The sequence below is a fragment of the Amborella trichopoda genome, chromosome 9, assembly GCF_054954075.1.
Source record: "Amborella trichopoda isolate Santa Cruz 75 chromosome 9, AtrichopodaSantaCruz75HAP2 v2.0, whole genome shotgun sequence".
Lineage (NCBI taxonomy): Eukaryota > Viridiplantae > Streptophyta > Magnoliopsida > Amborellales > Amborellaceae > Amborella > Amborella trichopoda.
The window spans coordinates 31,536,586-31,553,651 of NC_142344.1; the positions used below are offsets into that span (position 1 = coordinate 31,536,586).

At 35.9% G+C, this 17,066-nt stretch overlaps 1 protein-coding gene across 5 annotated transcripts; it reads left to right on the plus strand.

Annotated features, from left to right (window-relative positions):
- Positions 1-4,918: 4,918 nt before the first annotated feature.
- On the plus strand, positions 4,919-16,489 carry SEF (HIT-type Zinc finger family protein). Of its 5 annotated transcripts, none has more exons than XM_006837779.4 (5): positions 4,919-5,292; positions 10,032-10,144; positions 10,623-10,725; positions 15,473-15,582; positions 16,038-16,489. In XM_006837779.4, the coding sequence occupies exons 2-5, from the start codon at positions 10,040-10,042 to the stop codon at positions 16,239-16,241; spliced, it is 522 nt and encodes a 173-aa protein (XP_006837842.1). In that variant the 5' UTR covers positions 4,919-5,292; positions 10,032-10,039; the 3' UTR covers positions 16,242-16,489. The 5 variants fall into 5 exon arrangements, with proteins under 5 accessions (XP_006837842.1, XP_011621267.1, XP_020519432.2 ...); XM_011622965.3 differs by having other exon boundaries at positions 5,021-5,253; XM_020663773.2 differs by having other exon boundaries at positions 5,232-5,326.
- Positions 16,490-17,066: the final 577 nt, after the last annotated feature.

Sequence of the window (17,066 nt, forward strand, 5' to 3'; positions counted from 1 at the left end):
ATTTTTGCTGAAATTTATGGTCAAAAAACTCAAGGATGAATTTTCTCTGGGAGAAGAGAAAGAAGAAGGGGGGGGGGGGGGGGGGGGGGGCATTACAGGGTTTGAAAAGTCATAATCTTTTGCTGGAATTTGGAACAATATAGTTTTCCTTAACATAAGAGTAGTTTCAGAAGAGGGTATTAGTCTCTTTGGTGCTGGGGTTCTGTTTTGCTTATTACCGTGTAATTTCTATTTCTATTTCTATTAGATACTTTCGAGTGGTTTTAGATGGTTTTTTTAACTTTCCAATATATGGGGACTTCTTGTGAGCACCTAGATATAGGAACTGAGTCTATAGAAGGTCTTGTATGGGGATGAAAAATTAGTGACGAATTTTTGTTATTGTATTTGTGTAAAGTACTTTTGAGTTCTTGAGCTTTTGTGCTCCTTGTATAGTGGTTGCATTCCCCCTCTTTTGGGTTTTCTATCACCTTCTCTGGTTCTTGCTGCATCAAATCTGTATACTTATGCTCCTACTCATTCTGAATTCAGCTTCTATGCTCATGAACACCCAACAACCTATTTAACCAAAAAAAAAAAGGTGACCTTCCCAAATTGTAGACCCTCTCACAAAAGCCCCTTAGGATTATAAAAATCACCACTTTCATTATCGCCTTGATTCTAAGAAAAAGGTCTTTAGAAGATAAGAAATACTACATTAGTTGCACTGATATCGAACTTGTAAGCTTTATTAAAACAGCTCCTTATGAGTTTGTATACTTCACATCCAAGATGCTCAATGAAATGATTCATGCCCTTCTGTTGTTTGTTTTGCTATTTATATGACAAGTTTAGAATCAAGTAGCAACTTCAAGGAAGACATGAGTTTTTAAGGCTAAACTTAAAATGGCATAGAGGGGTGATAGTTTTCGTTTATGTGCTCAAGATCTATGTTTTTGAGCTCCTTGCGAACGATGTGCAGTCTTTTTTTGTAGAATGCTTGGCAAATACTTGCTGGTTAAAGGGGTGAGTGCTATCTTTGGGCAGGAGATACAATGATGAAGGGTTCTTTTTCCTTTTGATGTTACATATTTCCTCTCTTCTAATGCTTGTGGATGTTGCAAAAGGATTCATGAAAAGCGTTTGAATGTTCTTTGGATCTTTTCCTTTTCTTTTGTTGTGCATGTGCGTGTGGACTAAGAAATGTGCCATGTAAGGATCCTGACTTGTGTAATCTTTAAGAGGATGGTATGCGGATGGGATGGAATATCATCTTGGGAGAAAATGTTAGGGGGACACTTTCTAAAAAAGAATCTCTGTAGGATATTTAATTTTGCCATGATGGTACAAAAGGAAGCTCATATGAGATATAGAAAAGAATATAACATGGTTGAGTATTTTCGAAAGACAATTCATTTTTCTCATTGGTTGTGGCAAATTGTGGTATGTCTTGGAAGGTCTGGCAGGTTTTGCTTACTTTCTTGAGGAGATGTTCCCTCAAATCTCAAGCATGCATTGTGATGGAAACCAGGTAGAAACGTGCTACCGGGAGGAGGCTTAAATGCTGGCACTGGGGGTGACATGTACAATGGTTTATTAGTGAACTTGAGAAATAACGAAGTCGATCAGATCGTAGTGGGTTGAAATTGATCTAGCGATTGACTTGCAACTTTGCAAGTTTTTAATTCTTTTGATTTTCTGGAAAAACATTTTAAAATGTTGAAAAGAACAGGAAAAGCATCCATATCTGTTTTTCATAAAAATTTATGCACCAAGAGAGGTGTCTTTTAATTTTTGATACTTCTTGATTCACAATAAATTACAAAGTAATACATTAAATTGGTAAATGGTATTGCAATAAATTATAGTCATACAATAAATTGGTAAATGGTATTGCAATAAATTATAGTCATACATTAAATTGGTAAATGGTACATGTCAAAATATTTGTATTTAGTATGATATGCAACAGTGCGAGCAAAAAAGGCTCACTTGGACCCTTATGGGCTTAGTTGGAGCCTGATGCACCCTCTGTTTGCTTTGAAATAATGTTGGGAGTCAAATTTTTGGGCTTTGTGCCCCCTTTCCAAAAAGGTAGAAAAGGGAAAAAAGCACACACGTTCAAAAAACTGGGTTATTGATTTCAGCAATGGGAAGTTCAACGGGTCAAATATTTGAGTCACCCAATCTTCTTTGAAGAGTCGATGAAATCTGACTTTTGGTTGAAAGTTGGGTGTTGCCTGGCAGACTTGACTTGGATTAATGAGGTTGATTTGGGAAAGCTTTCTAAACGTTTCATTGAACTTCACATGATTCATGTGAGGTGCTTTGAGGCTTGTGTTTCTCATTAATGGGCTTTTGCTTATTTCTTTAATTCATATCTCATAATTAATTTTTAGAAATATCTCATTAGCAATATGGTGTTATTTCTTTAAAAAAGAGGTTAGAATGTGTATGTGAATGTGTATGTGGATAGATATAGCTTTGGGAATTGTCACCTGCTATATAGTACTTTGGAAATTATGCTATCTTGTTTTCTAGCTGTTCCCTCTTTGCATTTCTTTAGTTGATTACACATATGAGAGGCAATTAACAAGGAATAGATGATTTATCTGAAACTTTTGCTACGTGTGTTTCTATATATATATATGCTCAATTATCTTATTGCATGTATTTATTCTAAATTCTATACTTCCTTGTCTTACTACTTATCCATATCAACATCCTCATCTCAACTATACTCATTATATGGTTATTTTGTTTCTTGACTACCTAACATTCTGTCTGATAATGTATGCTAGGTATTACAAAAGCCCTATAGAACTTCCCCTTCAGTTTTGTTGGTATGTCGTAAGACTCCAAAAGCACATCTCCATTTCATCTACCCATCTCTAATTCTGTAAGCAAAATCTTCTTTAACCACTTGTTTCTCATGGATTGACGACCCAAACTATCAAATATAAATGTCTTTTAGGTACTTCTTGTCCATATATTCTGAACAAAATAATCTTTTTTTATTAATAAACTTGCATTCCATATATTTTGTCTTAGTCCAATGAATTTTTGAAATATTTGGATTCTAAAGCATCCCAGTTCTAACTTTGTGTTTACATCATCTCTAGTCTCATTAATGAAAACTATGTCATCTGCAAACAACATACACTACGGGACCTCATCTTATAGATGCCTAGTTAATCATTTATAACCAAAATAAAGAATATGGCCGCAATGCTGAATTCTGATGCAGGTTTACTATCACTGAAAACTCACTTGTCCTTCCACTAGTTGTCTTCACATTACTTAGTGTTCCCTCATACGATTCCCTAACCAATGTCAATATATCCTCTTAAGACTCCTTTCTTTCCCAGCACCCACTAAACTATCTCACTAGGTACCCTATCATATGCTTTCTCTATACCCAAAAAGACCATGTGAAAGTTTTTCTTTTCTCCCTAAACTTTTCAATCAATTGTTTAAGTAGGAAAATAGCCGCCTTGAATGGTTGAACTCACTAACATCAATTTGAACCGATTTTTAGATACACATTGTTTCCTGTCTTAGTTGTTGCTCAATGACTTTCTCCTATAGTTTCCTAGTGTGGTTCTGAGTTTGATCCCTCGATAGTTCGCACAACTCTATATGTCCCTTTTATTTTGGTAAATAAGTACCAAAGTACTTTTCCTCCATTCATCTAGCATTTTCTTTGTTCTCAAAATCTTGTTGAATAACTTGGTCAACCTACTTTCAAACCTCTATTTGTGTACCATATGGTCCTAAAATCTGTACCATTTGGTCCTAAAATATTTCATGCTTTCATCTTTCTTAAAGGATACAAATATATATAGCTAATTATTGAGATGGCGAAAAGTCCCAGAAACCCACCCCTTCTTATTCTACCTCATTGATTGTTGTCCTCCCCAGGTAACGACACCAATGCCCTTTGTTGGGTACCCCATGCATGACATTGCAGTGAAACTCCTTCTAAAAACTATAATATATACTTATTTTGGTCCATGAAATATGGTGTTCCTTTCAATCTTTTTTATAATGTTTAGGAAAGCAAGTCCATTATGAATTTAAAAAAAAAAAAAAAAAACTCATTGTTCCTATAAACACTCCTTTTTAATATTGAAGGAATAGAACACTCCTTTGGAGCCATTTAATGATGTCTAGGGGTGGCATCAATGATGATGGGTTTGCAATAATTTACTCATATAGTTCTTGCTATAAACAAGAATGTATCAATAATAACATGAGCATTTATAAGAAGATGATAGGATCTAGAGCATAATTGGTTCCAAACCATGTATGTAGCTTCTGTTAGTTTATCCTTTGATCAGCATGGGAAACTTCACATCCACCACACTTGATTTCCTATGCAGTTACCATCGACATTGAGCTTTGGGGTTTGTGGGAGGCTTTGTTTTCTCTGTCGGCGATGCATTTCTTGAAAGGAAAACAAAACCAATTGGGGTGTCTTGTTTTTCTCTTGAGTCTTGAATATAGTTATTTGAATCGCCTATGAGGGTAGCGATTCCGTTTCAGAATCTTGATTTGGCGTTTCCTCTGGCGAAAGTCGATTCTAAAAGAAAGGAATCACGTTTCCATTTTTTGCGAAACACGATTTCATATCGAGGACTTTATGATTCTTAGCTACACAAGAATGCGATTTTGCTTGTGAGAAACGTTTCCAAACTTTTTGGAATTGCGAATCCATGTTGTTTGGAATCAAGTTTCTATATCGCAGATATCGTGATTTCTTGCTACACAACAATACGATTCTACTTATGCTAAACGTGAGAGTAATATAACATGAAAGTAATGCGGGAGTAGGAAATTGAAATCTTCAACTAAATAATATAACATGAAAGTAATGTGAGAATAGGAACTTCAAGTGTTCAACTAAATAATATATAACATGAAAGTATTGTGAGCATATGGAGAGCAAAAACCCTTTGATGTGTGCTCAATCATGAGTGAGCGCAACATGATAAAAGCATGAGAGAATTTGAACTTGTCGCACACGGTAATAAAATCAAAATTTAAAATATGAGTATTATGTTAAAATTTTTATTTTTTTATGTACTAATTTTCATCCTTCATTCTATATTACTCTTACCAAGAATAAATAATATTAAAAAAAATATGTTACTTCAAATTTTCAAATTTAATAATGTTCGGTAAATGGTGTGGGTACTAAACTACTAATCTAATAATGTTTAATAAATGATGGCACCGTCATTTCCTTCTCCATCTCTCGTTGCCTAAGCAAAGGTTGGCTTCTCTTCTCCATCTCTCAGTCCCCAAGTGATGGTCGGCCTCTCTCTCTCTCTATCCATTTTTCTTTGTATGCAGTTCATTTTATTAATTGTGTTAGAATAGTAGCGCTCGACTTGATTTGAATTTTTTGTCTTGGTTATTTTCTAGGCTGATTAGGGAGTTGGAAATTTGTTTAGGTTTGGTAAAATAGGGCTTTCGGTTCTTTTGACAGGCTTGATGTTTGGCTGAATCTTCTGTTGATCATGTTTGTTTATTTCCTTGTGCGATCTCTTCTGCGATCTGTTAATGAACTTTAGGTATTTTTGTGATGCCGTTCTTCTCACTGTGATTTGTTTGTGCAGTTTGTTTCATGTGTTTTGTCATTTTGTTGAATTCCCTTATTAGAAAGAGAAATTTCTGTTGAAATAAAACATAGAAATGGGTTTAAAAGCAAACTCAATACGAGATTTGTTTTACCAATAAAAGGAATATGAGAATGTTAAATTGAATTTACTCCTTTCTTTGGGTTGCTATCTCATCAAGACATAGACGTTATGGTGTTGGTTTGTTTCTGTACTCAAATCATGTGTGAAATTCTTAATTGATGTGTGTGGCTACGTTTCTACTCTTATATGCTACATGTCACAGATATTTGTGCTGCTGTTGCATTTTTTAGAAACGGCAACATGGGAATGGATCTTCAATGCATTGTTTTGACCAATTTTATGCATGAAATTCGTCATGCATGAGATCTACACGTTCATAAATCATATGAACATTATTCATTGATTGTAATGAACGATTGGAGTACATTTTTTCTTTTGGGTAAGTAATTCGAGTACATTGACTTATGCATTTCTTTTACACTAGAAAACCACTAACAAATTTGATGAATCTTATTCAACTTTTGTCATGTAAGCATGCGTTACATTTGTGTATGGAATGGTAACTTTTGCATAATGCATTGGTCAATTTTAGGTAAAATATAATGATAGAAAATCACACCATAATCATGTATTCTTACTGATTTTGTGTTGAAACGAGTAGGGGCATTATTATAATGATGTAATGATAGTTGTTTTCTTCTAGTTAAGCCAATATGGGGCTGATGTAACTTGTGTTGTTATATTTTTAAGTAATTTTAAAATAGGGAAAATATCTCTGTAGGCCATATTTTTAGGTTTCATTTCTGATAGACCTAAGATTTCAAAATTTATCTCTTGGCATAGAGATTTTATCTATTATATCTTAATTTGACCTATAAAGATATTGCAAAAATATGATGGAACCAACTAGTTTATTTGTTATACTATTGATAATTTATTCCCAAAAAATCTTTTTTATTGGCCATGTATTACTAGGGAATCATCAACTTTAGAATGAACAACTAAACTGCATTAACAACAAACAGCTATGGTTTTCATCTTCATAGTTTCAAACATGGTATTTTTCATATACTGAGTTCTTCGAGTAGCCAGCCAAACAACATTGTTTTCAGAAACATCTTTTACATATATTAAAATTTGCAAAACCAGGTTTTGAGAGAAACCTGGCATTAGCGTATCCAGGCACCCAAACGACATAACCCAATAGAAGCACAATGAAAAGGAAAAGGTCAAACAAAAATGCAAAGGAGTAATATCTCTATAGATCCTATTTTTAGGTTTCATTTCGACCCAAGATTTCAAAACTTATCTCTTGGCATAGAGATTTTATCTATTATATCTGAATTTGACCTATAAAGATATTGCAAAAATATGATCAGAACCATCTAATTTATTTGTTATACTATTGATAATTTATTCCCGAAAAATCTTTTTTATTGGCCATGTATGACTAGGGAATTATCAACTTCATAATGAACAACTAAACTGCATTAACAACAAACAGCCAAAACTTGGTTTTATCTTCATGGTCTCAAACATGGTTTTTTTCATGTACTGGGTTCTTCCAGCAGCCAGCCAAACAATATTGTTTTCAATATCAGCTTTTACATATATTAAAATTTGCAAAACTAGGTCTGGCATTTGCGTATCCAGGGACCCAATCAACTCACACAGGATCAAATATATACTATAACACAATAGCAGCACAATGAAAAGGAAAAGGTTAAACAAAAATGAAAAGAAATAAACAGAAAATAGAACCAATTGCTCAGATGTCCTCTCCATAGGCTTTGGAGGCCACAACATCAACAACCACTAGTGATGCAAGGTCCAGTGGGTAGAGAGCATCACACGAGAAAACATATCTGAAATAGCGCGCTGAACTTGAGTTGGCCTCCATTGACAGGTCTTGGTTATCTTGGCGTTTGGATTGATGAGCTCCCACCTAAATCATATATAAAACCCTTTATTACATTAAAAATCTCAATCTCTCTTTCTCTCTCATATTGTGATTGTTACCTCCTCTCTCCATGATACTCTCATACTCTACATAAAGGTTCATTATTTTCCCAATTCTTTTGTAAATGTTTCAATTTCTGATTAGATAAAAGAAAAAAAAAAGCAAAAAAAAAGAAAAGAACATAATGCATTATTGATAGTGCTATTTTGAATCTAGAATTAAGCGAAAATTTTTATAGTTAACCATTCTATAGTACAAGATAACAATCACCCTAGTTGTCAAATGTAAGGGTGTATAAAAAAGTTAAAATAAAAATTTTATTCGACGCAGTTTCTATAAGGCCTAGGCCTTATGGAAAATAGAAGTAAGGCCTCACCTTTGTACTACACATTCGAAAAGTACATTAAGCATGGGAAATCTCTATCATGGCACTAAAATCAATGTTCAACACTGATTTTGAAATTCGTGCTAAAAAATGGTATAGATCTTTTGGATTGATGGACACTTGATAATTGACGATCTAGATCGTGTGTTACAATGAACACTATATTTAGGTCTTGAAATCTTAATTTTTTTTTCACAACCATAATTTCAAGATAAACGATTTGATGGTTTTCCATCACCTAAACTGCAATGTTTTGGTGAGTTTTGAGATGGGATTTCACTTTTTTTTCCAGAAGGCGTAAGCTTTATTTTATCCTTTTCTATTTGTAAAGAAGGTTGTGTCTACTGAAATTATACAATATTTTGAATTTCTAAATATGCAATGTCTTGATTTCCAATTGCTTGTTTCTTACACCATTTTTATTTGAGAAAATAATAATGCACAACCAATAATCAATTTGGGCGTTGTTCCACTTTTAATTGGGATTCTCCAAGTTTTATTGAGCATGGGTTGATCTAGTGTTTTAAAACCCAGATCGGTGGGATATAACTTCTCTCACAAATCTGTGTCCGATCACTAGATTGGCGGTCTGAATTGAGTCTCGCTCAGTCTGAATTAGTGATCTAAAAAAATATTATATATAAAAAAAAGAATCACAAAAATTGGGGTTTATATGATGGGGATTTAAAAGAACCCAAGAAAATGTTAACCAAACTTATAAAAGGGTTAAAAAGCTAAAAAAGGGGTTTTTAGGGAGAATCAGGCCGGAACCCGTACCATCCTAGAACCAGTAGGGTAGGTTCTAATCAATTCCCATCCCCATCTTGATCAGCGATCTGAAAATCCCCGGGTTTAAAACAGTGGGTTTATCCAGGAAGATTTAGATGTGAAGTAGTACTTACGAGGAGAGAATTAAGAGCTTGAAGGTACATGTGGTTGTATAATGTGGAATGTATAATGTGGGTTCAGTGGGTTATTAAATACTAAAATACACATGAGGTTCCCGTCCAACCTTTGAGGAATTGCAAAGAAAAGCAAAAAGCAGGTGGGGCATGGCTTTCTTTCTTATTTATTTATGCACGTACTATGTAGCCTATTAATCAATTTTATGCTCTCTATCATACATAAGCACTTTCTCATGAATAATTTTTCGAATAAATCTTTTTTGGTATCTCTGTTTTTTCTTTCTTTTTCTTTTCTCTTGTAATAAAAATCAGCAATTAGATCAAGATTTTTGTAATCTGTGAATTTTGGTATCAGAAATAACAATTTGTTATTCTTGAAGAACCATGAGGAGAAGGATGAAGTATGCGTCTTATCACCCATATTCACGTATAAGATGTAACTGTATTTTGAGAGAGAGAGAGAGAGAGAGAGAGAGAGAGAGAGAGAGAGAGAGAGAGAGAGAGAGAGAGAAATGAATTAAGTCTTCAGGATGTGAGTAATGAATTCAGTTTTCAGCATGTTTGTTAAATGGGATGAGAGGAGGTGTTTTCTGTTGCAGGTGTCCTCCAAGTGTTCGAATAATGGCTTCATGGTGCATATTGCTTCCTTTCGCAACTCATTCCTTGGTCACCTGCCTGTTTTTGTTGAGTCTTGAGATTTTTATCACCTTTTGCTTCTTCTTGCATTTTGACTACGATTTAAAATCATTTTGCTGTTACAGTATGTCAGAACTCATTGATCTGGGCTCCTAGCTTTTTGGTTATTTTTAGCTGCTTTTTTCACAAGAAACAACCTCTTAGGGGCCATATGATTATGTATCTTTGCTTCTTTATAAGATTAACGCAAATGACTGATGTAATTGGATATTAATTTCAAATTGAATGTTTTGATGCTGATTTATTCAATTGCTCGTGGGTGAATTGTTTGAGAGTTTCCTTCACTTAGGAATTGTTTTCATCTGGGTTAGGATTTGATCATTAAGAGTCTTTGGTGTTTTGAGGGAAGTTGTCAAGTCTATAGTTCTGTAAACTTCAAGGTAGTTCATTGTTCTTTGTTTTAAGGAATTTTTATTGCCATTATGGTTCTTTTGTTGGAGTCTCACTTGTATTTGATTCAGTTGAAAACATGGACGATGATATGGCTGGTTCATTTCGACGAACATCAAGTCGTACCCGTAAAGTTGCATCGAAGATGAGTGCAGCTTTGGCCAGTAGTGATAACAGAATGCAGGTAATTATTATGTTACTTACTCATATTTTCTTTCTCTTTCTTTGGAGCCTATAATAGTTTGAATTGAATTTGGCGAATATTCTTAACTTGGACTTGCCATGAAGAATTGAGCGAATATGAATTTTCTGTATCTGTGGAGTGGATCATTATTTTGATTGAAGTTGATAGGTGTTTATTTGTTTTTTTATGATGAGTGTTAATATTAACTGCCCACAAATTTGTGAATTTGGGGTGGCCTTTTTTGTGCATGACTTGGTACTAATAAACCATAGTGACAACCATTTAAATCAAAATCTTATCAAAACACCATTTAAATCAAATGTGGATGCACTTGAAATCTTGTGTGGTTTACACTTCTTGGTTTGCATGAGTTGGTACCAATAAAACCTACGTAGGGGTCCAGTTTGCATTTCTTGGTTTGTTTAGTTTCCCTGTAAAATCTTGTGTAGCCCTTCAACCGCATATCACTTTATTTTAGGCAGCTCTTGCTCGTCTGGATGCTTTGGAAAATGATAATGCTGGTGTGGTGATGATAGAGATTGACGACGATGAAGACGCATCACTTGATGAGGAGGATGAAGGTTTCTCCTTTTTTCTTGTATTATTTTATTACAGTCGCAGATCCTTCTTTATCATGTACAAACTATGCTTTACTATTTCGCAACTTAATCAAGCCATTGCTTGTCAGAAGTCAAAACTTAGATTTAATTTCCAGAAGTAAAATTAACTGGTTAGTTGGTACACGACACACACCTGCTGTAAAGCATGTCCTTTCCTTTAGTTCTTTTATGCATATGTGCATCACTATAATCCTGTAGTGGCTCTGTAATACATAAATTTATCATTTCCATCCATAAGTTATACTTTTTGTGCTGCTTTTGATTACAGTACTGTGCACTGACTCAGATGGCATTTCCCAGATCTGTAAGGGTTAAGAACTTGAGGGTCTTACTAATTCATAATCTTGGGTGAGAAATCTAGAAACCAACTGGTTGACATCCGTCTGAATGGATCGTTTTTTCCTGGTTAAACCATGATGTTAGCTCTACCCAATCAAAACTTGATAATTCTCTAGTCTCCTCAGACTGGGAGGAGTCTGTCCCAGGGGTCCAGACCAGAACTCTATCCAAAGTCACTTCTAACCACTCCCCCATTCCGCTAGATATGAAGTGAGCAGTCATCGATCCTTGACCATTGGGGTTTGAAATGGTGTGGTTAGAAGAATAGAAGTTGCACCAGTTTATCCCCTCTTGGTGTTCAGTCTTCATGGTTCCATGATAGACAGGGTCCCTGTTAAGGGAGGTCAATAGAGACCAAGATCCGGGAGGCTAGAAGGTTTGATGCCATACTGAGATTTTGTAACCTTCTTGAGTAGTAGGATATTTATTGGTATAAAATATCCAGATTTAAATAACTTATAAAAGGGGATTGACACACTAGTTTCTTCCACAAGAAGGCAAACTGTTGCAGGAGTGCAAACAAGAGGTAGAGTTCCATCTACCAGTGATCCCCCCATCGCCAGATATGGCTCTACCTCTCGTTTTAATAAAGATAATTAGTTGGAATGTAAGAGGGCTAGGGGAGGTGAGTAGAAAACGAGAAGTTTTGTTGCTTGTTAGGAATCGAAAACCTGACATACACCTACGTAGAAAGAAAATAAATATCCCTTTCTTGTTTGCCATAATGATGGAGATTTTCAGTAAACCTAATTCTAAAGTTTACGACCAAAACATGCTCCTTGGTTTCAACGCTGATAGGTGTGGGGGCCTGCTATCCACCATTCATAATATGTTGATGACACTAGTATTTTGTGATGCTTGCCTACAACAAATGGACAAGCTGTTGGATGTTCCTCAGGTGCTTCAAATGTTCCATGGGCTTCAAGATTAACATGGAAGATTTAAACTCATTGAAGTTAGAGTTATGTCGGATCATAGTTACCGGAATCTCTCCACCGACCTCATGATTCCGGTTCCGAAACCCTATTCTGCATTTTCGTTAAGTTATCTCCATGGAAACCATTTTAAGGAATCAAGTAAACTCGATTTCTTAATTTCGGAAGCTCGATTCAACACATCTTTAGAAACCAGTTTTCGGAACCAAGGAAACTCAATTCCTTAATTTCAGAATCTCGATTCAACACATCTTTAGAAACCATTTATCGGAACCAAGGAAACTCGATTCCTTAATTCGGAATCTCGATCCAACACATCTTTAGAAACTTGAACGCATTAATTGTGGGTAGGCATTCCCAAATATATCGAATCTGGATTCCAGCGAGGATTAAATCTCGATTAAAAAATAAATAAATTCAAAGTATCAATAAAAAAAATTCCAATTTAAAGTACATAATGTCCATTCTCTATGATGGTTGTGCACTTCCTAAAGGGAATTGGAGTTGAATCTTCCTTTGAATGCTTCTAGTGGTTGCAAGTTTTCATTATTTTACTTGTGCCACCCTAGACGGCTTTTACTTTAAATTTAAAATATAACTGGTAAATGCAACACATACAATTAAAAGTAAAACCATGGCGTAGACATAATCCTATTTTGTCTTTATAATAATGAAGTCAAAAACACAATTTAGAAATACTTTTCTTTTGTGTATAATGACCGTAAGTTCAATAGTCAGCACAATCACTTTAAAATTTGGGAAACCTTTTAATAAGAGATATACAATAAAGGTTCTAAAGTTGATAAGGCTCAAGATGTGCTTGGGGCTTCCTTCTCCATAAAAATGAAATCTCGATTCCTGGTAGAGGTCGTCAAACGTATTCCATAGTCCATATTATTGTAAATTTCGATCTCAAACTGGTATGGATCTCTGATTTATATACTTCAAAACTTGATTCCAACTATGTTAGAATCACGATTCAAAACAACATATCTCTGTTCCATATATGTCAGAAACTCGATTCCATAGATGTCGAAAATTCGATTCTGTATTTAATGAATCTTGACTCCTGGAGTATCGATTCTAGGGGATGGGAGTCTCGATTCCAAGGAGGAAGGAATCTTGGTTCTATATGTGGATGAAACTTAGATCTGTTCCGGTTGAAACACGATTCTTAAAAACTAGGAATCTCGTTCCTCGTGATTCCTATTGTATGGACATCGATTCCTAAGGCAGGAATCTTCTAGCCGACAATGATTTTGTGATTCTGGATCCTAAAACAATTCGGATTCCCAGGCATTTCCAGCAACTATGTGTTGGATGAATAACATGACCTAGTGCGGTATTAACAAGCTTTCTAATAAATACTTGGGCCTTTCCCTTTGCATTAGCAAATCTTGGTGCTGTGGTATGGGATGGTGAACCACGAGAAAATCTAATGCATGAGGTAGAAGCAACTTCTTACACTTCAAAAACCAATCAAGAGAAGGTTTCTTTGAAAACAAAAAACAAAATAAGGAGAGAGCGGGTGTAAAACAGTAGAGAGAGAGAGCAGTAGAGAGAGAAAAGGAAACACTGACTTTGTTCTCTCTCTCTTAGTTTGTTTCCCATTTGTTATTTCTTTGTGCAAGCTTTCTCCCCCAATTCCTCCCTATTGTGGTTTCTCTCTCTAGGTTTCTTCTCTTTTTCCTTTGGCTCATCCCAATAAACCCATTACACCATGGGGGTATCTCCTTCATGAGAGGCTTCATACAACCTCTCCTTTGGTTTTGGTCAACCCAATCTGCTACCTTTATTAGTGGAGATTGGTTGGGAAGGCTTATTCATCCATATCCTTACCCATTATATCACATCCTCATTCGATCTTTCTTCATTATGTGTGCTAGAAAGAGATGGAATCCTTAATTTCGTTCTTGATTTGGAGAGAGGAGATTATGTCAAATGGTTTTGAAAGCCACAATAAGAGGAGGGAACATGGGTTTGAAAATGATGTGGATTTGCGTGTGCCCCTATGCTTTTAGAAAGGACACCAACGACCCTCCTAGGTGGAAAAAATGAAAATCGCCCTGAAGAAAATAAGAATGGATTGATATACCCCTTAAATATTATTTGCAACCAAAGTGCCAAAAGTTGTGAATCTACTGGCTCATAGGTTTCTTGTATCTACAGGCTTATAGGTTTAATATAGCCAAAGGCCTGCTTTTTGGGTTGCACTTGATCCCACTTCACCCAGTGTAATTAAGCCTGCTGATCATAAGAAATCTCTCATCATATGCTCGGAGCGGTTTGCTATAACTACTGACATTCTAACATGTGACATTTGGAAGTCCGAGATGTGCACTAGGGTAACCTTGATTTAGGGGGAGATCTAAGTACTAGTTCAGTGACTTGTCAATACCACAGCCCAGCCTCTTGACCAAATCACTTTCACTTCAGGCATGCAATTCCCAAAATAAGAACTTGCACATATGAAAAGTGCATTAAAGCTTTTTAGTTATAGATATGTTTCAATTACTTTGTATCAGATTGGGACTCTCTAGAGAAGAAACTTGAGATGTCCCAATTTGTTGCAGAGTATTGTACAGAAAACCTTACTAATAGGCCTTCCAAGGTTTCATTGTCAGGCTTCAATCTGACATATTTCATTATTCCATGATATAGTTCCCATATAGAACTCCAGAAACGAAACGTGGTCTTAACTAGCGAATATGTTAAACTAATTATGGTTGAGTAGATCAATTCAATTATAAGGCCAAATTGATTGGTTGTTAACTTAAAGGAAGCCGTGATTAATCCTTATAGAACACTTGCACAACGCAATACATGCTAATCAATCATTTTTATCAAGTAACCCTTGACATCACACTTTTTAGATGAGTGAATCAACTAACTCAATTCATTTAAGTGGAACTACAAAAAAATGTAGTTCTCTGTAGTCTGTACATGGTGCTTCACTTCATATTAGTTTCGTGAAGATCTTCAGAAATATGAACTTTTTGGTGACATCAGCTACTTAGTCATTCCAAATGGCACAAGTCAATGTTTTATTGATCAATATGGTCCCATAAATGGATTGGATGGTGATGGAGGGGAGCAGGTCCCACCACACAATTCATCATCATCTGAGCCTTATCCCAGCTACTTGGGGTCGACTTCCCACCACACAATTTAGTTATTGAATTGTATGTCCTTACTCTCCCTTCAACACCATTTAGCACATTAATTGGATGGCAATAAACTGCATGGTCATTGTTGCTACTTTGAACAAATGAATCATAGGCTTTTTTTGGAAGTGTTAACAGTGGGAATGGAGCCTAAGATGTTATCACTTGGTCATCACTTCACTTATCCAAAAAATGATTGGCCATCACTTTACTGCATTTAAAGAACCACATTTTTTTGTAAATGATGTTGTTTTGGGCGAATGTATGTAGTTTATATCCAAAAAAAGCAAGCCAAAAACACAAAGCGCAAAACGAGGCAGGCAAAGGCACTTGAGAATGCAAAGAAGGCGCCACGAACTTTTCAAGAGCTGTTACAAGAGGTATTGTACGCCCTTCTATGCATGCCCCTCTCTTTTCTGTTTTGACAAGAATACTGTAATTTCATTAATTAATCAAAGACCATACAAACTTACATACTTCTCTCAAAGAATTAAAGTTTCAGAAACCAACATCTCCCAACTGAACCCGACTTTTTGTTAAGCCATCTACAATCTGTTTAGCCTGTCTATACGCATGCTTGAAAGAAACTTCCAATTGCCCACTAATGTCCATAACCTCAATCCATTTACTTCCCAAGCTCCATGGTAAACGAGACTCCTTATTACACCAATTGATGAATATTACAAGGCACGCTCTCTAACGAAAAAGGTGAATTCCTTGTAACAAAGCTTCCATCTCGGCATGATTTGCCATTGTCACCCCACAGGGTTCTGTATAGCATAAAATTACTTCCTCTCTCTCTCTCTCTCACAATATTCATTTAAATGGTAATCAGGCGAATCTTAAGTCTTTGCCCCCTCACGTGCCATCCTATCTGAGGGCTGCTGTGGGCCTCCCAAGCTCAACATCCCGTCGACACTTTTGCACTGTATGTGGGTTCATCGCAAACTATACGTGTGTGCAGTGTGGGGTCCGCTTCTGTTCTCCCCGATGCCAAGTAATACATTCAGACACAAGGTGCTTGAAGTTTGTTGCTTGATATAATTATTCTTCACACCCTATTTTCTTACAGTTATATACACACTGGAAATGGTTGGTCTTCATATGGTTCCGTTGCTCATAGTAGGAACATCTTGACCATCCATATCCCAAGAAATTGTGAGCAATATGTAGAATATATAATTGATGATTTATCCTTCTTACTATTTAAACACCAATTTCGTAACACTTCGGATGGACGGTTGGAATCTGGTTTGTATTGGAGAGGAACCATCTTAACTGTCCAAACTTGTTAATTATCTGATATGATTGATTTATGCCTAATGTGTTACATGGGCGTAAATTACATGTGGGTTATTGTATGACCTCTACCATGTCCACACATGCTTGTGCACGGGTATATATGTATAACATTCAGGCACATCCATGGACAGGATATGCATAGTTGCATAGTTTCTCAAGTTCCCACCTATTTTATGGGGAAATTGTGTGCATGTAATGTGTATCTTAAACAGGCAGCACATCCACCATCCATCCTGCAAAGAGACGTTGGATACTAAACCGTGGACGCACTCCGGTTCTGTGGCTGACCTGGTCGCTGAAAACCACCGACGTGCCAGTTAGATGGCCATTTCCGAAAACACGAATACAAATTTGGCATGGAACTTTATATGAAGGTAAAAACTCGGGCAAGCAAAGAAATTTGTATAAAGAGATCGGGATCTCCCAATTTAAAAGGGGTTGGCCAATAGCATATTGCAGCAGGCAAGAGCCGGAGCCCATGTACCCAATACAAGTGGATTGTTTACTTGGTTAAGTCTCTGTGGGAGCAGGATAGGTTATGGTGAGGTAATCAGTTAGGCCA